Source organism: Melopsittacus undulatus, chromosome 7 (genome assembly GCF_012275295.1).
Source record: "Melopsittacus undulatus isolate bMelUnd1 chromosome 7, bMelUnd1.mat.Z, whole genome shotgun sequence".
Classification (NCBI taxonomy): domain Eukaryota; kingdom Metazoa; phylum Chordata; class Aves; order Psittaciformes; family Psittaculidae; genus Melopsittacus; species Melopsittacus undulatus.
In genome coordinates, this window is record NC_047533.1 from 64,627,680 (window position 1) to 64,654,104 (window position 26,425).

Sequence of the window (26,425 nt, forward strand, 5' to 3'; positions counted from 1 at the left end):
CACAACCCTGGCAGAGCTGTGCAGGAGGTGTTGCTTGAGACCCTCTTTCTGAAGGGATGGTGGTGGCCAAAGCAGCAGACCAGTAGCTCAGGCTGGGGCAGCATCTTGGTGGGAGACACCCATAGGGCAGGACACTGAGTCTGATGGAGCAGCAGCAGCCAGACATACAAGCTGCTTGCAGACCTGCTGGGTGCCTCTTTTCCACCCATGTAAGACATGGCAGTAGCCTAGAAGTTTAGTAGTCCCCTAAATTTCCCTTCTTTTGTGTGACATTTTTCAGCCTGGAGCCTCATTTTCAGATGCAGTTTGCTGTTACAACCCCACAGGCATTGATAGCTTTATTCCTGACTTCCATTCAGTGAGGTTGCAACCGAGCCTCCTGTTCTTTGGGTTGCTTATGTCTCCTTTATTTGCTCACTACTGCAGAAATCTTGATGCTCAGGAGCATTTCCCTTCCTCCCTTGCCTTTTCTCCATTACTGCTGTAATTCTTTGTGGTGAGCTGACTTTGAGTTTGTCATGTGGTAACAAATTATTGCATGGGAACAGCTGCAAACAACTTATCCCTTAAAGAAATGCCTCTTAAAAATAGCTACATATGGGCATACCAGATGACACAGCCTCCTTGTTTCTTGATACCCCAGCCATATTTATGTGTGTGTACTGTCTTTGGCAGGGAGTATGCCCTAGCTGGTGGTCAGGACTGAGCCCTGAAGAGCTGCTGTAGGTCACTTGCACACCCCTGGGGATGCTCAAAGCCTGGGCTGCCATGTGGAAGGGTTTATCTTCTTCCCCATGTCCCAACATGAAGGAAAATATCCCCCATCAGTTAGGCCTCCTGCAGATGATGCTCATATCTATGAAACCAGATAAACATGAGCATCATTCAAACCAGCCCAACAGGCCATGTCAGGCACTGTACAGGCTTCTTGGTGCTTTTCCCAGCCCCTTTTCCTCTGCAAGGAGCAATACCTCAGATGGGTTTTAGGCACTATATAAGGGGGGAGGGCAGGTATCCTGGCCAGGAGGTAGCAGCACATTGCCAGTAAAAGGCAGTATGGTTGCTTTGATGCATTTTGCAGTGCATTTTTCTTTTTCTTCTATGCTTTTAGCACAAGATTTTGGCTGTTCATATTCTGGTCACACAGGAGGAGCTATTTTCTGCAGCAATGCCTTTCTGTGTTGCCTGTGTGACTCTGAGTCGCGTTTTTGCTCATCACAGAAAATGCAAAGGAAAAGGTGGCTCTCTGTTTGGGGTCTGTATGAATGAACTTCAAGTATGGTGGGTGTTTTTGGTTTGGCACAGAAAAGCTTTTTTCTTTGGCTGTGGGGAGTCTATAATCTCTCTATAGCTTGTACCTAGACAAATCCAGGGCCATCAGTGATGGTTATCATCCACCTTTGCTCATCTGCTTGCTTGCACCCTCAGAGCATTGCAAGCCCAGATTACTGGGCAGTATGATGGTGGGGAAGCTTACCCTACAGGGATGCAATAAAAAAGCTGCATTGACAATGCATGTTACAAAGGAAATCACTTGTTATATATCAATGGCTGTGCCTCTTGCACCTTGTATCTGGGAGCTGCTGTGAGCTGCCCGATTGGGGGGGGCTGGAAATTCCATTGGGGTTCATGTTGGCTGGTGTTCAGTCCTGTGTCTGCGGTGCTTTAGGTGCTTTTAGTCAGTCCTCAGAAAACTGATAGTGCTATAAAAAGCACCCAGAGACTCGTAAATTTTGTAGGATACAAAGCACTTTCTACCCCCATTAAAGATGGATATCAGAATGTCTGCTACTTGGTTTGTACAGGAAGCTTAAGGGATGTGTAAAATGCCATTGCAGAAAACAATCATGTAGTTATTTACTCCTGTATGAGATAAAGACATGGAAGGCATAAACCCTGAAAGCAATGAAATGAAGTACTATAATGCAATGTCCTATTGATCTGTGGGATTTGCTGCTGCTTAAGATGATGGTGCTGCAAGTAACATTTCTAGTTGTACTAACTAGAATTAAAGTAATTACAGGATGGAAAAAACCCTAAAACACAAGCTCCTTAGGCTTAAAGCTTTCTACTGCTCACTTGTTAGCTGGCAGGGTGCAGAAGGCAGGCTTTCTGCCATCCATGCATATTACTGCAGTGCCCAGTTACACATGCTATGAATGTTTTATGTCTCACTCTAAAGTTGGCTGTAACATCTCCTCAGGAAGGCTGAGTGCCAGACCTTTGGCTGCTGGAAATCGATGTAGTGCTGCTGACTTAGGAGGCAGACTGCCCCTGCCATGGGCTCAGATGGCTCCCTCCCAGCACTGGTATGGGATCTCATGCATGCAATAAAATCAGAAGATGTCCAAGAAACAGGGTAAGAAATGAAGGAAAACCTTCCTGCTTGCAGGGGGGGAAACAGGCTGGTATCTTGGAGAGAGCAGGGAACTGGCACTAGGAACTTGAATAGCACGAGGTGGTGGGGATGGTGTTCTTAACAGCTCCTCTCCTGCCAGTGCCTTTGCCTCTGATGTGGCAGGGTGGCTGCAATGGCTTACAGCTGCCTGGGCTTTTACAGGTGGCACCCATTTGTAGCCAGGGTGTAATCAGAGGCACTGTAACACAAAGTGAATGATTAATTGTAATTATGGTGTGTTGCAGAGCTGTAGTTGAGAGCATTTCTCTTAATTTCAAGCCCTAGTTAATGCACTGCTGTAACAGCTATCCCAGCAAACCCAGGTGATAGATATTAGCAGGCTGAGGGAGGGATGGAGCTGGGAGCACGAAGGAGACAGCTTGACCTTTCCCTAAGCAATGTTTTTGTGTGTGGTAGAACATCTTAACATCGTGGATGCTGCTACAATACCTTTCATTGCTTCCTTTTTCAGAGTAGAGAGGGGGTCAGGCTCTTCAGGAGCTGGGGGGTAGGCTCCTGTCCTCACCGTCTCTGCAGAGCTTCCTGGCTACCTGCATTCAGACTGGGTATGGAGATACCTTGCTGTCTGCTTGCACTCAGGTCAGATTTGAGGGCATTTGTGCCAAGGAACAGATAGCTGCTCAGATGATTTCTTCCCCGTATGCAGACAGAGTTTCCACTGCACTTCAGATTAAATGTACTTTCTGCTAATGGAAAAAAAAAAAAAAAAAAAAAAAAAAACAAAACCCAAAAAGATAATTTAAAATCAAACCCAGGGACTGCAGGAACCAGGGGGTTGATTCTTGGAAAGTTTTGACTACTGAGTTGCATTAAAGCTGATTGATGTGGGCTCAGATTGCATAATAATTGATAGGAGAAACCCAGCTCATAGGAATAGCTGCTTCTTCAGTGATGTGCTGCTTTGACAGGCAGGTCTCAGAGACCACACAGTGAACATCAAGCTTCTGAGGATATCTTTCAGCCCTCTCTGAAGTGATGCATAACTTCGTCATCCTCAAGAACAAGGCAGCTTGCAAAAGACTGATGCCTTTTTTTCCTGCCTCCACCCTGTCCCCCCAAGAGCTCACGTATCCTTGAACCCCTACCAAAGAGAGCCACTAACTGAGTCTGTGGGTCTTCTTCATAACAACAACTTGGAGGGAGACCAGATAAGAGCTGAGACTCAAGAAATGAACTTTCATGACAGCAAGGAAGCAGGGCTTTCGATTACCTATAGGACTGACTAGGGAGGACACATTGAACTTCTGGGTTTTCAGCTGTACATCTAGGAGGGGGCACTCAGAAGGCTTTGTTTCCAACAGCCAATAGTGCATGATGGAAATGTTCCTGTGAGAGCCAGGTAGGAGAATTTCCCTTCCAGTTCCTAATATCCCACTATACTGCTATAACACCTTGTTTCCCATGTTTACCTGTTTTTCTAAAGAGAGCCTTAGAACAAAAGCCCTTGCCCGCTTTGACTGCCTTTCCCTCTTGTGTGATGCTTCAGCACAGCTTTGAATGAGGCTCTGGTACCAGCCCACAGGGATTTTGCAGGCTCTGTAGCGCAGTGTCTGAGTCATACTCTAAAAATAGCCAGGAAAATGTCAGCCCAGCCAAAGTCATTGGCTGATTAACAATGAAGTTCCATGATTCCAGCTACCTCCAGATACACTCCTGATATGAGCTTAAAAAAAGGAACAACGGAAATCTATGGGTAGGGACTTTAAATATAAATTTAAAAACTTAAAGTTAGTAGAGGTAATACAGAAAGAACTTTCCCTATCATCACCACAATTAACACAGTGATTAGGTAGCAAAGGGCTAGAGGGACTGTCTGGCTGTGAGTGCAGTATGTCCCTTCTAGCAAGAAGAATGAGAAAGAAACTAAAAACTGGACAGGACTGAATCAAATCTTTGGTCGTTGGAGGCAATGCAGTACCATGGCTGTGGTACCCAATGGGAGCAGGAGGTAGTCTGTGGACAACCAGGGGCTAGGCTCTGAGATACAGTGGAATAGATGCAGTGCCCATCCTCAGCCCTGGGAGGTGGCCAGGCACAAGGGGGTGGGAAGCCTCCTTGTCTGGAGGAGCTGGGCTTACCCAAGGGGCAGTTCTGCTTTACCAGAACTGACCTAATCAAGGTGTCCTTCCAGCACATGTATGCAGTGTCATCGTGGTGCCCGTGGGCAAGTGGTTGGTCTCTGAGCTGTGGTTAGACATGGGAGCTGGGCCAGAAATGCTGATGGAGGCAGGGGAGAGCACCCCAGTGCCAGAAATGTCTGTCTGCCACAAGAGCTGACATCTCTGAAAGAGCATCTGGCAAGAGCTCATTCAAGAGCCTTGGAAAATAAGTAAGAAACTAATCACTCTAAGAGCTAGCACAGTGCCAGTGCAGGGGCTGCAATGCTGCAGCAGCACCTTGTGACAGACAGGCATGCTGAATTGCTTGCAGTCCAAATGTGGTTCAGACAGAGCCCCTTAGGAAAGGAGCTGAAATACCTCATCTGGAGAAACAAAGGAATAAATCAACATTGGGCACTGGTGCCTGACAGCTATTTCCTGATAGTGAATGCTTGTTGGCTGAATTACCTGTTCCTGTATTCATTCTAGAGAAGTCTTTGCTCCTGGTTGCTGATTTCTTATGCAGAGGTTCAACCAAAGGCTGCTGGCTGTGTAGTCAAGGGGAGAAGAGGAGGGATGCTCAGACGTAACCAAGCTGCTGGAAATGGCAAGGACAAGGGTGGTGGTGCTGAGACCCTGTCTAGTAACCAATATGCTTTGTGTGCCAGGGAATGTTATTTCACTGCAGCTTGGTCAGACTCATCACATCCCACTCATCTTCATTATGGTGTCCAGGCTAGTTATACTGGGAGTCAGGATCAACAAAACTATGCATTGGCCCTGCATAAAGTCCTTAAGTCATCCTGTCCAGTATATGAGCTTTTCTACAGCTGATTTTCAGGCAGTGAGTGTGTTAAGTTACATGAACAGATGTCTCCCTAGGGTGAATAGCAAAACAGAATTGTCATTAATGGCAAGGAACGGAGGGGAGGGGGGGATTTAACCTGATACTTCTGAGGAGCTGAGATGTGACTCTCACACCCCTCACCCCCTGCCCGATCTCATAATGCTTAATGCAGTGCAGCAGGATGCTCTCTGCAGCCACAAATAGCTTTTTCACCTCAGAAGTCATCATCTTCTCCCCACACATCACAGCTCTGGTTGAACCATGCAAAAGAAACAGTGCTGGGGTGGAGTCACCCTGTCAGAGGCCCTGGTGTCTCCATGTCTCTGCATCCAGCCAAATAGATGCTGGTGGGAGAGCTGCTGATACCCCCAGCATCACTCCCAGTGCTTTCCTGTTAAAGATGGGGTCCATGGCATTGCCTGTCTAAGCCAGTTGGTGGGAGGGCTGGGCTGCACCATTGCAAAGGGGAACACATCTGCCACCCATGATGCTGCAGAGGTGTCTTGGCAAGGCCACAATAGCTGAACAGCAAGTGCCAGTCCATCCCATGGGCTGATGGCTCTGCAGGGGCATCTTCTGCTCTGACCATGAGATCTTGTTCATCCTCAGTTCACTGTCTCACTCCAGGTCACTGACACATGGAGGAGCTACCACCTTCTCAGCTTGCTGAGCCTCATGGATGAGCCAGCACTGTCTCCAACACTGATGCTCGGTTGCTTGGCATGTGAAACAGTGAGGATGTGCAATTTGCTCTCCTGGGTCCCTCCTTTGCCCAGTAAAGGTTTTCGTTTCTTGCAAAGGAAGCCTGACTCCCCTCCAAAAGCACCTCCCTCCTAGTGCACCACAAAAAGCTTTATGTGCTTCCCAGTGACAGAAGGAGGCAGACCTTGGTTGACCCTGTTCTGGGATTTTAAAGCTGTACCCCTTGTTCACAGTGCTGTAGAAAGGTATATTTTCATAATACATGGAGCAGCCCCCCTTTTCCAGCTCCTATCCAGGCTTAGCTGCTATTGCAGGTTAAAGAGAGGTGAGAGAGCAGCTATATGCTTCACAAAGAGGATGCAGAGATGTGACTGGATGGATTGCTTGATGCACTTTGAAATTGAGATCTGCTGGAGCAAGGGAAAGGCTGGGAATCGAGCAGTTTGGGAAAGGCTGTGGAAGTGACCCAGCTGGTATGTGAACCAATGTAATTATTAAAAAAGGTTTAAACATTCAAAGGGATGGAATGTTTGAATCTCACTGATGCTGCTTACCCCTGAAATGTATGCTACGAAAAAATACTTCTGCCATGGGACTTGTAAATCTGCGTTCTTCCATGACCTCTGGGCTTAGTAGATGCTTTTTTATAAGCTGAATAAATGCAAATTAGCAATAATGTTTCCCTGCTCTGGCAGTCCTTCTCCTTGCACTGAGGACAACAGGCACAGCAGATAATGGGGTATGTTTCTCTATGCTGGGAGAGGCCTTTTGCTTCTCAACAATCAAAGAATAATGCCTCATGCCACCCTGGTGTGGTAATATGCTCTCACCTATCAGTCTTCCCTTGCACTATAAGCTCATCTGTCACCCCTCATAAGTTTGAAAGATGTGGTTGGTTAAGCAGGCAGTGCAGCTTTATCAAATAAATATTGCAGGGGCACAGATAATAAAGTGGAGTGAGGTAGGAGGAAATAAAATCTCCAGAATGGGCCTCACTAGTCTGGCTGTTACCAGACCACCTTTTAGCTGGGCATGTGGGTAAGTATCCAGAAACAAACACGTGGGGACCCCTGGCTACCCAGGCCATCAGCAGAAAGGAGGACTGGCCAAGTTGGGATGTGTGGAAACAAGACACCAGTTGTTAAGTATAGATCCTGATGGTCCAGGGACACATCTGAAAAACATCAGCGTAAGTCTGTTGATTTGCACCAGGTGAAAGTGGCTGTAGTCTTCCCCATGGTGTCACTCCAGTTTCACTCTGGTCTCGGTACATTGAGCTAAGTGATGATTGGCAACCAGTGAAAAATCCCCAAGCCTTCACATTATCCCTGCTGCCATGCTCATTAACTGAGGTGCAGCCACTAAGTATCATCTGCAAGTATTTATAATAGCCATCATGTTTAGTTTTGTCCTTTGGCAAAGCACAGGTCTACACATGAAGTTTGAGGTAAGCTATGGGAGGTTGTGGATTTATACCACAATACTTGTATCTGGGTGATTCCTTGGGTCACAGTGCTGTTCTTGTTGGGGAGGAGAAGAGTGCCTTAATCCAGATCAGTAAATCCACTTTCGGATTTATGCTTGATGAAAGCAAAATTATCCTTATATGTGCCTGACCATGGAGTTACTTTGGAATGATTACACAGGTTATTCATTACATTAGAGTTTTGTTCTTTGAACAGATTACTCAGATTCCACCGAGTTTTACATTTCACCACCACCTATTTTTCTCCTCCTCCAATTACTTTGATGGTCAGCTACTGAAGAGCACATGGGGAAATGCTGAGGACTGACTTAGAGCTGCCAGACAGCCCAGGAAAACCTCACCAGGTCAGAACAGTTTTTCCTTAGCACAGTTTTTTCCCTGCTTTTGAAATTATACTGGTACTTTATCAAGACTCCCTGAGGGTAAATGTCTCTCCACAAACCAGCTGGGTTTGCTTGGGTGCGTTGGGTTGGGTTTTGGGTTCCTTGAGTTTGGTTGTGTGGGTTTTTTTCAGGAAAGATAGAGGAAACCTTTCCTGTAACTTATTTTGTACAACTATTTTGCATGTTCTCCACCTGTGACTGGACCTCCTGTTTCTTGCATATGTTAGATGCTATGGACTATGTTACCCTCCCATTATCCTAATGAGAGCCTGCACAGAAGAGCACTATGGAGGTCTTTATGCATTAGGAAGGCAGATTTCTGCATCTTCCAAGCCAAGCAAGAGAGAACCTTAAGCTTAAACAGAATTTACCTTGTTGATGATCACATCATCAGCAAATTACTCACAAAGGTGGTGGCAATTAATGGATCCATTCAGTGTTGTTCTTGCCTTGTTTTTTGTTTGATGTTTGAAGACATCAGTAGTTCCATTGACATTTTTGGGGTCATGAAACACAGGTCTGAGCTAAGGGTGTTGGATACTTTTGCAGGCACTGTCATAGGGCTAGAATCTAAAGCTAGTGGCAAAACCGTGTTCAACAAATAGTGCATTTAGTGTTAGAGAGCTGAACAGTTGAAACTTGAAGGATTGGCTCCAAAAGGCATTTTCAGTGATACTATCAGTATTTATGAAAGCAGTCAATGAGAAGAAAACACTATAAAAATGTAGATGGGCCAGACAGCCTGTGACTGCATTGTCAAAACATACGTGCAACAACAGGGCCTTCATTACTTAAAACTTGTCTGTGTACGTGTTCATGTTAGCCTATCTTCAGTCCCAAGAGTTTGCTTCACTTCTCTGTTGTTTCCTTTCTTAAGGGTTCAAAAACCAATTTAGTCTGATGGAAACACACATGACTTTCCAGCCTCTGAAAAGCTCCACCTGTTCTTGCCTTGAGAGCAATTGCACTTCATCTTTCCAAAGCAAACCACAAATAAAATATGTCATGAAGCTGTACACAGAATGAAAAGTATTCCTGGCTGCTTCTCTGCAATACCGACAAATTGATTCCTGAGGTTTTCCATTATATATATATACAGACACACACATGCATTTTGAAATGTTAGGACTGTAACTTTAATGATTTTTTAATGTAAAATTGATTCAGTCCCTTTCTGAAGTTGTTGGGCCAGATTACCTTCAATACTTTTCAAGTTGTCTGGCTAGCTTCCTTGATTTTCCACAACTGGTTTTCATGGCTACAGAAGTCTCACTTCTGCTCATAGGTATAAGGTGTCAGAAAAGCTGAGATGCACAATAGTTATTCCTCTTAAATTACTTGTTGCAAAATTTTGGGGATCAAACGCTCAAGCCTCAATCCCACACCACAAAACTGATATGCAATGACACAGACTTCAGTCCTTGTGGAAGACATCTGTGCTTCCACAGAGAGGAAAAAAGTACAATATTTCACAGTCATCATTTTCAACCCTGATTTTCTGTTGCTTGCAGTTGCTGATTCGTAAAGAGGTATGTGCTGTGGACTTTGAGACAGTTGCTGCACTTGAATGCTGCTGAGTGGAAAGAAAGGTGTTGTCCCCTTCCCTGCCCATCCAAGCAGAAGGCTCATTACATCGGCTGAGATATAAGCAGCACCACCATCATCTTGGAGGACCAGAGTCACAGACAAGGTAAAGATGCTTTAGAAACAAAACCGAATGTAGGGGTTGTACATTCCACCTGGACTTGTGCAAAGCATTCAACATCGTCCCACACAACATCCTTGTCTCTAAATTGGAGAGTCATCAATTTGATAGGTGGACCACTCGATGGATAAAGAACTGGCTGGATGGGTGCACACAAAGAGTTGTGGTCAATGGCTCAATGTCCAGCTGGAGACCAGTAACGAGTGGTGTCCCTCAGGGATTGGTGTTGGGACCGGTCTTGTTTAACATCTTTGTCGCTGACATGGACAATGGAATTGAGTGAGCCCTCAGCGAGTTTGCCAATGACACCAAACTGTGTGGTTCAGTTGATACGCTGGAGGGAAGGAATGCCATCCAGAGGGACCTTGACATGCTTGTGAGGTGGGCTGATGCCAACCTCATGAAGTTTAACCATGCCAAGTGCAAGGTCCTACACCTTGTTGGAGCAATCCCAGGCACAGCTACAGGTTGCGCAGAGAAGAGATCCAGAGCAGCCCTGTGGAGAAGGACTTGGGGGTGTTGGTCAATGAGAAAATGAACATGAGCCAGCTTCAGTGTGTGCTCTCAGCCCAGAAAGCCAACTGTATCCTGGGCTGCATCAAAAGGAGTGTGACCAGCAGGTCGAAGGAGGTGATCCTGCCCCTCTACTCTGCTCTCGTGAGACCTCACTTGGAGTCTTGTGTGCAGTTCTGGTGTCCTCAACATAAAAAGGACATGGAACTGTTGGAACAAGTCCAGAGGAGGCCACGAGGATGATCAGGGGACTGGAGCACCTCCCATATGAAGATAGGCTGAGAAAGTTGGGGCTGCTCAGCCTGGAGAAGAGAAGGATACATGGAGACCTCATAGCAACCTTCCAGTATCTGAAGAGGGCCTACAGGGATGCTGGGGAGGGACTATTCATTAGGGACTGTAGTGACAGGACAAGGGCTGATCAGGTATTTCACTGGTGTGTGGCATGTTCTGAAAGGGGATGATACCAAAGTCATTAGCATGGGTTTACAAAGCTTTAATAATGCATATGCATACAATCTACATAATAATGCATAATAAATTAATTCTGCAGAGAAACTAATGGAGTTTATCAGTGGGGGGCCTTTAAAATAGTATAGAGTTATTTCAAGAGTTTACAAGTCATTGGAATGTTCACTTGCTAAAGGGCTGTGGGCTGTTGTTAGTAGAGGATGTTAATATTTTGCACCTAAACTTGTTCCAACCTCAGAATTGGTTTAAGATAGATTGAATTGCTTAGAAAGGAGTTTTACCTTTTAGTATGTTGGTACATTTATGGACTGCTCTGTATAATTCATAACTGATATTTTATGGGGTAGTTTTTTCAAAGTTGATGTTATATTTTCAAAAATACCCGTAAGTACTCAGCAAAGCTAAAGACCAAGTAATGTCTCTGGTGCTCTACCTGTTGTGAAATGATTTCACGCTTAGTCATAGCTACAAAAAAGTAATGAAAGTGGTGAAAGTGGTTTCCTGTTGTGGTTATGTGTCACTAACAGTGCTGCTTCTGGGACGTAGCAAAGAAAAAAGAAAGAAAGAAAGAAGAGCTCTCTGTTTTTGTGTTTTAATGGAGCATCTAATACTACTTAAATGTGCATTTCTTGACAAATGATTTTGAAAGATTGTTTCAATACATCCTTTTTCTTTTTCTTCTTTTCATGACAAGATGGAGATTTCAAGAGTAATTAATTTCATCCATGGTGTGCACACTGATATACTTACAAACTGTGAGATAATGACTTTTCTCCATGAGTCTGTTAAGATTGATAGTGGGAGAACTTACTTAGGTACTGGCATATTTTATTCCAATCCTTTTTCAATGTTATTCTCATCTTTCATTTATTCTCTGTCTTCTTTGGTCTGTTAACTTTTCTCCTCTTCTTTTTTCAGCAATACCTTTTTTTTCCCTCTTCCTGATACCCTTTCTGCACTAGTTCCTTTAATCCTTTGTTCTTCTGGTGCCTCATTGCCAAGCTCACTCATACCGAAGACCTCATCCAATCTATTTTCCTTTCCCACTTTAATCAAATGACTTCTTCAACTTCTGAATTATTTACATTCTCCAGATCCCATTAGTTCTACTGTACTTGGTGGGCTGGCTTGTTTTTCCCTTAGCTTATATATTATTGTATTAGATTATACATTATATAAGCTTAATAGTGTATATTAGCTTATATATTAGCTTTTCCCTGTAATGGGCAAATGATTATGCTGCTCAAATTGGGCTGATGCTAAGCATGTTTCTGTGTATGTGTGTGGAAGTAGGTGTCCTGGTGCCTTATGCTAGTATGCTTCAATTCGGTGCCACAAATCAGGGAAAGCCCATATTTGCTTTGGGAGGGAACTGCGAGAAGACATTAGGACATTTATGTGTGCCTGGAAAGCAGGCAAGTACAGAGCTGAATTAACCTGGAGCCCATGCCACTTAAAGCCCCTTAGTCTAGGCTAGCTCTAGCTCAAAACCCTTCTTGTAAAAGAGGCTGACTGTGTGATGGTAAGGAGACTGGTGGAGAAGCTGGAAAAGCACCCGAGCTAGTGCTGTAGCCAAAGTAAACACTTGGTGTGCAGACAGATTGCAAATCAAATAAACAGCAGAATAAAATATTAATTGTACTGAAAGCTCATGGTGTAGTCCATGTTTGAGTTCAGGTTGTAAACCAATTGCCAAGGCTCTGCATGTTCATGTCTTACCAGATGTGTGACTTTCTCAATGGATTTCTTTTAGAGCTGATATATTCTAAAACTGCTTTCAGTGGCTGTTTTCAAGCAAAAGAGGAAAAGTTGGAATTCCACTTTCTGTTTTTTGAGGTCTTCACCACTGAGAAATCCACCTGAAAATGATCCAAACTGTATTTTTCTACTGTCAATACACCTAGTCAACTGCCACATTTGATTTATTGTTTTTGACAGATAGTTTTTCTTTAAGAAGTGGGTTGGAAGGAAAATTGTTATCAATGACTGAAGAACGATTTATGTGTATTCCTGAAGGGCATCTTATTCTTACCAGCCTAGGCACCTACTGGTCCCTTAATCCCTTGCTCCAGATTCTTTCCATACAGTTCCATCAGCACAGGGAGTACAGCACAGCTTCTTCCATGGGAGTCATTAGCACAGGACATAATCATGAGCAAACACATGAAGTAATCGCCCAGCCCACAACAGCAATTTCTTCTGGGGGAGGATAACTGTGACTCTTCAATGTACGACTAGTTTTGTGGTTTTATTTTCAAACATGAACTCTGTATTTTTCTGTAATTTGCACATGTGCAAACTGGTAACGCATTTCTTGGCCAGCAGAGCGCTGTGCGGAAATTGCATCAACTGTGTTGGTTTCTATATTCATTTGTGTAGACACCCGTATTTCAGTTGTTCACTATGGAGGTATTGTAATACCAGAATAAAGTGCCTCTCTCTTCTGCCTACAGGGAGAAGAGGTGACTGACAGAAAGTGATGAGGAGCCTAACACAGAACTACCAAGTTTTACAGGCTGGAACTCTAGTTGGGAATGGTGGGAATGACCAGATTAAACAAAAAGGCTGAGGGGTGAGTCATGAGTAGATCCCCTCCCCAGCATTCACTGAAGCTTGGTAACAGCCCTCTGTAGTGACCTCTGCAACTCCAGATAGCTCAGGAGCCAACTGCTGTTGCAAAGTTGATGAAGTAACATGCCTGAGGCCAGGCATTACCTCTCAGCTACCACCTTGGAGGTAAGTAGGTTAAAGCTGGCCATTGAATAGAGATGGGACAGATCTGATCTTCAAGTAAGTCAAGGGGGGCAGTTTTGATCTGAGAGGAATCAGATGAGACATTCCACACTTCTTCACAAAATTGTTTCTTTACATGTTCCATTCAGAAAATCAGCACAAACCAAGTCATGTATTTGGATTTGTGAGGCTATGTGGATCAACTCCTACAGCAAACCTGGCCTCCTGGGATACCCCAAATATAACTGGTTTTCTGAAGAACCTGTTCAACAAGAGACATAAGTAAATCCAGAGTGGAGTTTTATATTAAATTCTTCTTTATTAAAAAAAAAAACCAAATAAATAAAATAAACAAAACACCACCCCATTCAGACTCTCTCTGAACAGGCACATCCACATCCACAAATTATGTTACCACCTTTATACTAGTACTTGCCAAATCAACATCTTTGTTAACTCCCTCCATGATCCCATCAGATTATTTGGTAAAAGGTAAGGGACATCACAATTAAACAGAATTGCAATTATTATAATATACTACTATGACTCTTATTTATTAAGTGGGTTTGTAAGCCAAACTGGGGGGTATGAGCATGTAAATTCTGTAATCTGCTTCATGATGTCTCCCTGTACAGTTATCCTTTGAAGATCTCTGAGCCAATTTTCAGGTTTCTGGTTCCAGGAACCAAAAATGCTCCTGGAGACTCCAGGCTAATGGTGAGGGAAGCACTAGAGTAAACTAACTGCAAATTAACTCTGTAAATCATTCAATACATAAATGAGTAAATTGACAGACCAGTAGCCTGGCTTTTCCCTGTGTTTCCATAGATCATGTAGGTTCAATCCTCATCTTCAATGGAATATTACATCTTTAAATAATTTAAAGCAGATGTGTGCTCTATTTTAGCATAACACAGATAACAAAAACAATGCATAGAAATGAAAGGAATGTCATTGAAGGGTAAACAAAATTTATTCTGAATGAAGGTTAAACAAACCTAACCAGTTTATGAATAGGCAAAGTCAATTAAGTCTTATGACACATAATAAAGTATCTAAATTCAGAAACTGAGCATAAGTAATTAATGAAGAGGTTCTGGGGTAAGTAATTACTATTAACACTCTTAAAGACAGATTTTCTCTGTTGTCCATCATAATCTATGTTGTCCCTCAACAAATTTGTCATCTCCAGCTGGTCCAAGTTATTAATTACGATGGCATGTAATGAAACCCTAAGAATCTTTAAAAGAAAGCTAACTTCTTGCCATTGTTTTATTTCAAGCTTTCTCATTCTGTCATGCTGTGGAAGCAGTGCTAATGAAGCTGCCTGCTGAACTGGTTCAGTGACTTCTCATCTGTTTGACTGCTGGTGGCTCCTGAAGGTGCTAACAGGAAGGTGCAAGATGAAGCTGGATTGCTGAATCTGAGAGAAAGGAGCAGATATTGCTCCTTTTCTTCCTAGCATCTCTTTGGAGTGTGATGACAGTGCCTTTTTCAGTTCACTGTTTCATTTAAAATATCAGCTGCCATCATATGATTGTTGGCTTTCCAGTTATGTTAGCAGCATTTGCTCAGATGTGTGTGAGCTCTTAAGGAATATTCAAAGGGACGATTTTTTTCTGAACAGTTTTCTGATTGTCAGCTTTTCTTTGTTGTAGAAAATTTTAATAACTTCTTTGGAGTTTTAATTCTTAAGATTCTCATATTTTCATTCCACGGGAAGATAGCAGATGTTGAAATTTTTATACATTCATTCGTACACTGCTGTAGTTCTGACATTTAAAAACAAGCTTTGTTAATTAGCTAGACCGAACAAACTGAGGACTAGTCTATCACTGAATTTGGTTACAAGAACAGAATGATTATTCTGCCACAATGTTAGCAAACATTTCCAGGATGAGAATGTAATTGTATTTTATCTTGAACAGTGTATAGATGGTCTCATGGAAGCAGATTTTGACAAGCAAAGCTTGTTTCTAATTTTGACAGGATGAAAGCTTTGGTCAATAGAGATAGTAGAGCTGGTATCAGATGTCTGGATTTTGCCAAAGCCGTTTTAACTGTAAATACAGATCATACGTGGAATTAACTTGGCCATAACAGTTGGGTATAAAATGAACCCACAGAGAGACGTAAGAACAAGGGGATAATAGTGAGGTGGGAGGTTTATAGCAGTCCACATATAATTTTAACATTCTACATGATCAATACTGTGCTAAAGGATTTTTACTGACCGGGTTTCTGACATCAAGATTGACAAGGTAATAGGGATTTTAAGTCACTGCTACACAGGATCCAGATCATTCTGCTACAGCCCAGTGCTTATGCTCGTAAACCAGATACAAGGTAAAAAGTGCCAGTTAAATCCAGAACATGGATGGCTGCTTTGGAAAGTTGTTCCTGCATGAAGATTTTGGATAAAGTACTCAATGTGTTGCCAGTGTAGTGCTGTGTCAAAAAAAGGATGATTCAGCCAGAATGTCTCCAAAGTATCAAAGACCTTGCTTTTGTTAGAACGAAATGGAAACTGGTAAAGCTCTCTGAAAATACTGTGTCAAATTCTGATACCTACACTTCAGAAATTATCAGAGGTCAAAGGATAGTATAGACATGACAGGAGATTTGGAAACTGTGAATCTTATCTGACACACCTCATGAAGCAAGATAGGCCACAAATGGATGTGTGGGCTGTGGGCAAGCAGCTGCCTTGCCTGTGGGAAGCCTGGAACACCAATACTGCTTTATAAAGAGAAAAGAAGTTGTTATGATACCTGAGGGTAGTTAAATATAATGTCTTGATGGAAAGTAGGGAACTGCTTTTTATCAACCTGCATCAAGTTGCCCCTTTGCCATGGGAGACTGGCAGAACTTCACAGAAGACTGGCCTAAAAAAGCTGTCATTCACAATGGGAGGAAAAGTGTTAAGTGGCATATTCAAGATGTCATAATTGCAGGTAAGTGCACAAAATGCATTGCAGAACATGAAAATATTCTGAGCATATGAAGAAGTTCTATTTAACCTCCTTGAAAGCTTGCAGTAGTTTGTCCTGAATTTGTCTGTCTTCCCAGGCAATGAAAATGTTCTAGGAAGAGAAACAGACAACTGGATATTATTTTCAAAGTTAATGTTTCCCGTTGGATATGCAACATAAAAGAATTCAGCTGTAGCAGACCTCCTGGGACATAGGTAACTTTAGTAAAAGCCTCTGTTGAAGACGGGTAAATTAGAGTCATTATTGAAAGTTCCTATTAGAGAGGGTCATGTGCTCTCCCTGCCATGCAGCTCAGGCTGCATGCCTGAGGCCATTCAAATTCTGCTTTTCTCTTCCACCTCTGGCATGTTGAGCTCCAAAATGAGCACTAGAGCTCAGGGAAGATCTATCCTGCTGCTCTGTAGGTGCCCTTAAGAAATGCCAGCGATTTGCCTTCCGAGAATCACCGAAGCAATAGGAGCAGAACGCCCTGCTGCTAGCCTTTTATTTTGAAATCACCTTTCAACTGAGCTAAATTAATGCAGAAGCCAAGAAATGTTTTCATTTACCACACATAAAACATGCAAGGAAGGTGACAGAAAGGAAAATGGTAAAAAATAAAATAAAAGAAAAGAGAAGAAAGAAAAAAGAAAATAAAGGGGAAATAAAGAGAAAAGAAAGGTGAGATTTGTTCTTCTACAAAGCAGCAAATCAAAAAGTCTTCTGTCAGCACCCTTTTAATGAGGTACAGATGCTTCTCTAGCAGTTAGGGCACACTTTGTCCTCTCAAAACTGCTTTCACACTGGTAAATGTGTCCCCACCTCTTGTTGTGAACTCCAAGGGGCTTGTTTAGGATTCTCTCTGATTCCCTCTCACTCCTTGACCTTGAAAAATTTTGATTCCAGATTCCCTTGGGAGACATTTTGACATTGTCCTCCCGGGATAGTAAATGATATTTCTGGTAGCCTGGTACTGAATAGCTGCCTCAATCGTACAGAAGTTAACTGCTTCCTAACAGACAAGTTGTGCTCCAATTTGGAGCAAATACATAACATGCTTAATCTCACACTTCATGCAAAACGTACAACTCCCAGCAGGCACTTGACATAAATGCTACTCACTTATGTGACCAATTCAGAAATAGCTTTTGAGATTAGACCCAAGGAGTATAAAATTATTCTGGGATGACAAAGGGCCTGAGAGTGTCCTGCCTTTGAAGGACACTGATCACAGCTGGAAGTGGGGAACTGCAGATCGCGGATGCTCCCTTTGCTCTCCGACTGGCTGGATGACCCAAAGCAAGAATTACTTTATATGATTCAGTTTGCTCACGTGTAAAAGTGCTCATAATACACACTTGCATGATAAAAGTGATATTATTTTTGAATGCTTTGAATTTCTTCCATATGGTGTGCTATGGGCATACAAACATTAAGGTTTGTGTCAGTTGAGTTGACCACACACTAAGAAATCTTGGATGCTTTTTTCCTTCACTTTGTTTCATCCCATATCACACCTAGAGCAATGTTCTGTAGTCTTTTAAAGATCTAGTACTATTTATAAAATAAAACACTTCTCACAAAAATTTAAATGCCCACCTCTCCATGTACAGCTTCCAGGTGCTTGTCCGTGCTAAGGTATGTGCTCAGGTAGGAGCTACATGGCTATTGTTCCAACCTGAGCAATGTGTGCATTTCTCAAAGGTAACTTTTGATATCCTGATATTTTATCTTTGCTCCTAATCAGTTGAATGGCTGTCCTGAACCACTAGCAAATGCTAGTTGGCTGCATCTAAAAAAGAGGTCCATTGTAAAAGAAGGTCTTCTTGGGAATAAATGGTAAAGTGTCTGCTTATTTAATCTTTTTCTGCTTGAGTACTGTTATTGCCCATTAGTCTGATGATATTGCACCGAATGGTTGTCCTTCTAGAACCATGTTTATTTTCTTCCCTGAGAAGTTTATATTATAGCATTATAAGAAATAACTCCTTAGTTTATATTGAGATCAGCTCCTAATTGCTTTAACCCATTTTTCAAAACTGAATCCCATATGTTGATATTTCAAATCTAATAGCATAGAAATCTTTAAACAGTCCTATTCAATGTTAAAGCCACATTAAGATCCCAACCCTATGCAGGTTTTTTTTCCAACAAAATACTGCAAAACAAGTAGAGGCAATTATTCCTTTATTTCCATTGAATATTGTTTTTTTAATTCTTACTATAATACACAGGACTGACCAGAAGTTCTGTATTTTATTCCCAAACTACATGATGAAAAAAGAAACTGAAACTTTATAATGGAGCATTACGACTGTAAAAAAAATGCACATAGATGAGCATTTTACTTGAGGGATAAAAATGCACAATGGGCATGCATGAGAATGTTTGCATTGTCTTCAGTACAAATGTCAGCCATTTTTCACACTGCTTATTTTTTATTACTGTGAAAGCAGATCAGGCTCCCATTGGAAAAAAATGCCTTGATACAATCTACAACACAGCAGCAAAAAGACACCATATAACCTCATTTTAAATGCCATTTACTTGAGTGATGAGATTTTCTTTCTTTGCAGTTTGATTCAAATGTTCTAGAATGCTTAATGGAAAATAAATAGGAAGGATGCTAGAAATTATGATTTTGCTGTTCTTTATGCCAGCAATATGTCACCCTTGATGCATCTAAAACTGACTAATTGGCACTAATAAGGCTGCCAGCTGTTTTCACTGCTTACAGTTTTCAATGCATAACTATCTGTGCCCACTGTTGAAAAGCAAGTTAGGAATGGGAAGCAGGAAAAGCTCACAGCCTCTGATGATGCTCTTCCTACTTGAGGTCAGCTGCACTGTTCACAAAGAAAAGTAATTTCACAACACCTCTCACTGCACCAGGGTATCATTTGGCTGCTCCTTCCAAGAATATCCATGTGGCTTTAGTAGTCCTACTGCAGGTTGGTGGCAGTGATGACATCACTAGTATGTGATATCAGTACTGCTGTGACAGCACGAGAGTCTTGTGTCTGTGACATCCTGCCTCTACCAAAGCAAGGAATTTTTGCCACTACTTTTAGCCAGGCTAGAAGTTAACATTCAAGCTACTTGCTATATAGGTTTTAACTAGAGCTGGTTTAAAATTAAAAAAAATAAATAAAATATAATAATTAAAGAAAAAACCCTGAAATTTCTTCTCAAAGCTGTAAGAAACATGATTGTCCAGACTTTTTCTTTAAAAACACTGCAGTTTTCTTTAAAAAACTCTTTGCAGTTAAAAGGATAGGCTCACTTCAACAGTACTAGAATTCACTATAACCTGACTCTGATAAATTCAGAAAGGGTGAAGAAGTTGTTCTGCATTTCCATACAGACTGTGGTCACCTGCTATAGCGACAATGATGACCATTCCCCATAGGGATGGAGAGCTGTCATCTGTCAGTTTTTAAGCGCTCATCAGGGACAGTCACCTCCCTCTGCTGAACTTTTTACCTATACAGTAACAGCCGCATGACTGCTACCTCAGACAGGAGTCATTGCTCCCCTGACCATGTGTCCATATCCACATGATGAGTACTGGCTACCAGCTCCATGCCAGCACTTGTCAATGAAAGGCTAAGCTCTACTAAAAAGCTACAGCCTCGATATGGAAAGGTTGAACTTGACACATGGTTTTAGTATTATCTTTGTGGCTTAATTTACTCTTCTCTGTACCTGTAATAAACCAAAGATAAATATTTGATTAGATAGTAAGTTTTCTGAAGAAAGGGAGGCCAGTGAGTCTAGTGGAAGGTGTCTGTGCCCATGGCAGAGTGCGGGAACTAGATGATCTTTAAGGTCCCTTCCAACACAAACTATTATTCTATAGATACCACTATACCCTCTGAATGTGCTTGGCATATCTGCCAAGCCAAATATAGCTGTTTATTTTAGGGCTTTTCATGCCTTCAAATCCTCCTCCCAGACATCTCAGCAAGCACAGCGTGTGGTCTTCAGCAGCAGAGTGCACTTCAGAAATGGTGCTGAGCAGAGAAGCACCATCAGGGTTGGCTGTGGCAAGAGGGCAGCCCAATCACCTCCTGGGAATGGATGGCTTTCTCCTACGTGGAGGCCAGAGCCCCCTCTTTCCTGCAACACCAGCTTCACGAACTCCTTGCGACGCAGTGCAAACACTACACCTTTCAGGGCAGGCGGCTATGAAGGGGCAGTATCCATCTAGATGAAGGCCAGGCAGGGACACGCAGGCCAGCTGACGGTGCCGGTGTCCATGTCCCTACCTCCGCACCCGCCCCTCCAACGGCCGCCCTGAGGGAGCAGCCGGAGCGGCGCGTGCGCTGAGGCTCCGCCCCCCTCCCCGACCCCGCCCCGCAGCGCGCAGGTGCGGGGAGCGCGCGGCCTCTCCCCCCTCGCCATCCGCCGGGTGTGTGAGGGGAGGCGGGTGCGGGGCTGGGGCGTTCGCCCATGTCAGTGCTGCCCCTGCCCCTCTGCTCCCGGCGGCGGGAGCCGCGGGGGGTAATGCGGCTGCCGCCCCTCAGCCCTGCGTCCGCCGGTGCCTCGGCGGCCGGGCATGGTGGCGTCTGATGCGGACCGTGCGTGCTTGAGTCACCGCGCCCCGCAGGCGGGCGGCCGGGCCGGGCTTTGTCTGAGCGGGGAGCATGTGGGTGAACCCCGAGGAGGTGCTGCTGGCGAACGCCCTGTGGGTGACGGAGCGGGCCAACCCCTACTTCATCCTCCAGCGGAGGAAGGGGCACGGCGGCGATGGCGGCGGAGGGGGACTCGCCGGTAAGGGCGGTGGCGCGGCCGGGGTCCTGCGGGCGGCACGGTGGGGCGGGGCCGCGTTCGCCCCGTTTCTCCCGGCGGCTCCCTCGGGGTGGTGGTGGGTCCCCACCGGCTGTGGGGAGGGGGGTGGCCTTGCCGGGCTGCCGGGTCCTGCCCCGCTCCCGCCGCCGCCCCGCCTGGTGCAGGGCTCAGGTATGCGCTGTGCCAGGGGGTCCGGCCTCCCTGCAGGGGGCGGCGGATGGTGCCTCGCTGGGCGCTGTGAGGATGGGGGGCTAGGGGGGACAGTGTGCGCCCTGCTGGTGCTCAGGTGTGCGACTGAGGGCAATGCGCTGAGGTTCCCATGAGGACTGGCTAAGGTTCCTTGGAGGATTTACTCCTTGTGAAGGTTTGTGTGGGTCATGGCCGTGTCCGGTGCCTTCATACATCAGGGTGTAATGTGACCAGATTTCCGTTTTGAACACGTTGTGGTGCACAAGCATGTACTGTGAGACCAGATTTGCTTCATCTTTTCTGTATTCTGCAGGGTGTCCTTGTAAAATATGTTTCCTGAATGCTTTGTTTTCGACTGCTGCCAACTGCAGGCACTTCTGTAGGTCTTTGGGTCATACGCATCTTGGTCTGTGTAATACTGTGCCTGTACATTTGTCAAGACCTTTCATCGTGTTTAAGCAATGTATACACATTTCTATGAAACTGGAAATACAGAACCAGTGGTGTTATCAATTGGCAGAAAATAATCAAATTCATTCTTTGAAGTGCTGTGGTTTCTTCGTTATCCACTTCTATTGCCACTAGTTCTTCAGGCTAATTGAAATAAATGTGGACTACATCTGTGTTTGGCTCAAGGTCCTGTGCATATTTGCTAGGAGATTAAACGTTTCTTCAGCCATTGAATGCTCTGTGGACTTGTAAACAATCCATAATCTAAGCTAATGGACCACTGTAAAGTGTGTTTTCAGGTAGGCTCCTGAGATCCTCAGTCTTCTTCAGTGTTGTATGTGGATAAACCATTCTTGCATGGGAAGTGATCGCATTTGGCTGTGGGTCTTGATGTTTCTTTAATCTTTTGAATTATGGGCAATATTAGCAAATCCATAAAAAACATGTTTTGCCTTAAAAGTTCACCCTTGCTGTACTTTCTGACAAATTCTTCACAGACTCTCCTTTTGTGGATTAGCCCCTGTCCTCTTAAGGATTTTTTAATCTTGTGTAGGTGTTCTCACAAGACATTCCAGTACATTTCTGACTTTGTTATATTTGAATTAGAGATCATTTGAGGTACCCAATCCATTTTCTAATCATTTCTCAGTTACTGGGGAAACATTTTGAGAATTTGGGGTTTCTTTTCAACCTGTTTGCACAGTGCATGCATACCAAAGCCTTCTCGCCATAGTCTGCTTGAGGATAGCACTGGACAGATGGAGACATCCCTTTTGGAGATTTACTCTTTGAGTGGGAGTAAGATTCATAAATGTGCACTCCTTTTATTTTTGTGAAGGCCAGATAAACTGGCAGCATTTGGTTGGAGTTTAGAATACAGAAATAGTTCTGTCTTGGTTTCTACATTCCCCCCTTGGAATTTAAGTATCTGTGCACTATATTCATTATTTTAGTATGTGTATGCGATCTGTATAGTGAATAGGTTTTAGAATGCAAAAGTTCTATGTGTATTTTGAAAAAACTTCTTTCCATGTACCTCTTACTAGTGTCCATGCTTTGCCTGGAATTGTCACTGCTGTGGCTTTGAGTTAGTAGCAACAAGAAGCTAGACAATTTCTAGGGGGTTTGTTTGTATGGGAAAGGGCTGGAAAAAGTTGAAGCTTTTTTTCAGTATGTTTCTGGAACCATAACTAAACAGCCAGCCATTACTAACCTGCAGAAAGTGATTAGTGCTGGCAGTATTTAAAGAGCTGTATGAGAACTTGTCAGCTTTTGCCATTTTAGCACATGGGTTTTTGAGACAGTGGTCAACAAATGGTGGGAAAGGAAATAAAAAAGGGATGTAGCCCACTCCCTTCTTGGTAGGCATAGTAATAAGTAGAATTTAGAATTACTTGTTTTTTTTAAGGAAATACTGGAATTCTACACAGGTTGTTCTAATAGCTGTAGCCTTCTCATTGAGTGCCACATCAGGTAAAGGAAGCCAATGGGTTGTTCTTGGTACATAAGACTGGTTAAAAGAAAACTATTGATTTTAAAAGAAAAGATTATTGATTTTAAAAGAAAACTTGGCCAAGCTGATCCCGAGGGTTCAGAGTAAGTAAATCTGCTGAAATGGTCAACAGGGTATACATTTGCAGTAACCATAGCATTTGGGTTGAGGAAGTTCTGTAGTTGATAAGGTTATAGCTCTTGTGACAGGTGGAAGTTATCTAGTTTAAAGTAAAGAATTTGGCCTGCTTGCTCTGTAGGAAGCTAGATTATGTGTCCTTGAAGTTGGCTAGAAATTTTGCATGCAAGATTTTTCACTGTGATGGGAATGGTCTGAATTTTTACATGCAAGAGAGGATGTAAATACAGCTGTCCCTTTTTTTGTGATCTAACATCTGCTGACTTGTACTCCCTTATTATTGACTCTTGAAGCCATTTGTCATAAATTATAGAATGACAGTGGACTTTCAAATTATGAGGCTCTGGGTTTCATGACGTGAGATGGCTTCATGATGTTGGATGATGAGAAGCACTGATCCCCTGGCTTTGCCCTCAAGTTTAGGTTTGCTGTGAAACTAACCAGTCAGCAAATTGATCAGGGCTAAGTGTACTGCCCTTTCCTCCATCTGTGAATACATCAGGCTTCAAAGGACTTTAGTCAGGGCAGCACTGTAATGCAGCTGTGTTGGCATGGCTGAAGTAGGAGGTAGAGTACTTTCTGAGGGGGGAAGGCTGGGGACAAACCCCTTCAGACAGTAGTGTGGCTGGATGCTGTGACTGTGAAAAGGTGGCAGAAGGCTGATCATCATCCTTTAAGTGACTGCCAGGGTCTTTGTGTTACCTGTCCTCTATCACCTAGTACTGTCCTGTGGAAGGAGGTTACCATCACAAGAGCAGAGTCCAGAAGAATTGATCTTTTAGGCCTTTTGGTGTGTCTCAGTCTAAAGCCAAGTAGTTTAAATGGCCTTGTGGGTGGGTGAAAGTAAATCTTGGTGGCCTTAAGTTGGACAGTAGTGCTTGTGTTACCTGTTCTTCAGGATCCACTCCAAGCCCAGCAGCCTTTTGCAAGTAAAACAGTATCGGTCACTTTGGGGTAAGGGGTGAAACATTGACCCTTCCTGCACTGATCCATTCCTCTTGGCCTTGATTTATGTAACTTAGTTGACTAGAGAAAGCCTTTTTTAAATCCTTGTTTGGATATTGGAGGGTTTTTTGGCACTTACTGGCTTGTAACAAATTAGAAGAATGATGATCTTATTGTGTGTTAGTGCAGTGCCTAATTAGTGGGTCCCTAGAAGTCATCTCTGGTATCAAAATGTATCTGATTAATAGTTTACTGAAGAGATACAGCTTTTCTGCTAAGCAGTGTGGATCCAATTTTATACTGAATGAAGGCCCAGGCTTTTTTAACTGATTGTGTTTATGTCAGTAACAGTCTGACACAATGTGACTTCCCTTTGTAAGCATATCTTAATTGAAGGGTTGTTTGGGTTTTGCTCCCTTTTTAACAAAAAGGAAGTGGGAAAGACTTGTAAATTGGATTTTAAATTGGATTTTCATAGCTATTCTGCAAACTTGTGTTATCTTGCATGACTGAATTAATCTCCCAGGACAAGACCAGAAAATGTACTTTCCTCCTTTAAAAGTATTTAATTGCTGATGAGCTTTCCTTCTAATGAAATTGGTTTGTGCCTTGCACATAATGCATGCCTGTATTTTGCTTCTGTGTGTCCCTCACTCAAGAGTTTCATCTTCCCTTTGTTTGACAACAGGGAAAACAATCTTTTTTTTTCTCCCCCCATATTAGTTTTCTTAAAGGTGCTGGATGTTTTTAACTCTCACTCCTTTATATCTATTCTGCTTCCTGCTTGTTGGCTCCCTTCACTGAACAGCCTGATGGTTTGGCTTCTTTGAAATACTTCTTTTTCCAGTGGGATCCGCTGTGTTACACAGTGGCCTTCCTCATCTGAAGCAGGGGCATTTGGAAAGAACATGAACCCAGATCTTTCCCGTCACTGGGGCGCTGTGCCCTGTATGACTCTTACTTTGATGGATGTAAGAATCTTGAAGGTGTCAAAGTTTGTAAGTAACTATCAGGCTTTTGTGTTTGTGTTATTAAGTGTATCTTGCAGTAGCTACGGTAAAAAAGTTAACTGCTTTCTGCTATACAGTGGTAATGCTTGCCAAACTCTTGTGTGTGGAAACAGTATTGCAAGGAATTAAGTGCCAGTAATAGTTGATGGTAGAGCAATATATTCACTCAGAGCTTACGGGAAGAGAGACTGTGGCTGCTGTGCTACTTCTGAGTGTGTATGTTTGTGTGTAAAGGGGAGATGAACTTCTAAGTAATTTTGATTAAAATGTTACTGCAAGATCTCTTTGAATACCAGTGCAAACCACTTGTTCTTAGTTTGCAAGAACTGTTCTTAAGAGTAAATTATTTTGCAGATCGGGTATTTGTGCTTACAGCTGGGGACAGTGCACGAGACAGAGATTCAGTACAAGTTTGTAAGTCCATGAGATGTTGCCAAAGATGATTTAAATGCTTACGCAGAAGAGAGCAGATGGAACTTTGCTGACTTAAGGTGATAAAGGAAATTGATGAACTCCTATCTTTCTCTCCAGATATTTTTGCAGAGAGAGTTATCATGTAATTTCCACACTGAAAAGGCAGAAAGGAGAGGTTCTGAGGTTGACTGGCTAGTGCAAGCCTTCAATGTCAAATCTATTATAATTTTTAATACTGTGACAGTATTCTAATTCAGAACCCTTTTCTGCAGCCGTGCTGGACAAGACAATTAATATTTCAAATCTGGAGATAAGATTCTATCTTGTCTTCAGCCTCTGAGTTCTGAGGTTTGAGGAAGAGGTTGCTTGAAAACAGCTTTGTACTAGTATATTTTATTTTGACCAGTAAGTAATCTGTCTGATGGAAGGATGGTGCATTTTTTAACAAACTTGACACTTTCTGATGTTGACTCAAGCAATTAGGCCTTTTCATGTCAAACGTGGTACACTTGAGTAGAAAGCATGTGCTTTTCTGATACTTCAAATCTAGCATTTATCACAATGCATGCAGTTAGCATAACTGACATGAATGGTCAGCCTATCCATCAGCTTCCAGTGTTCATTTTGGCTCATGGGGGTGGAAATTAGTTCCTTCCCCTCTGACAT

At 43.2% G+C, this 26,425-nt stretch overlaps 1 protein-coding gene across 2 annotated transcripts in view; it reads left to right on the forward strand.

Annotated features, from left to right (window-relative positions):
• Positions 1–20,727: 20,727 nt before the first annotated feature.
• Positions 20,728–26,425, forward strand: part of TBC1D9 (TBC1 domain family member 9) — a 48,179-nt gene continuing 42,481 nt past the window's right edge. For both annotated transcript variants that reach the window (XR_004079731.2, XM_013131043.3), the window contains exon 1: positions 20,728–21,103. Coding sequence is in view for 1 of the 2 variants with exons in the window: in XM_013131043.3 (XP_012986497.1) it covers positions 20,977–21,103 (127 nt within the window). In the remaining variant the exon portion in view is untranslated. The remainder of the gene's footprint in view (positions 21,104–26,425) is intronic.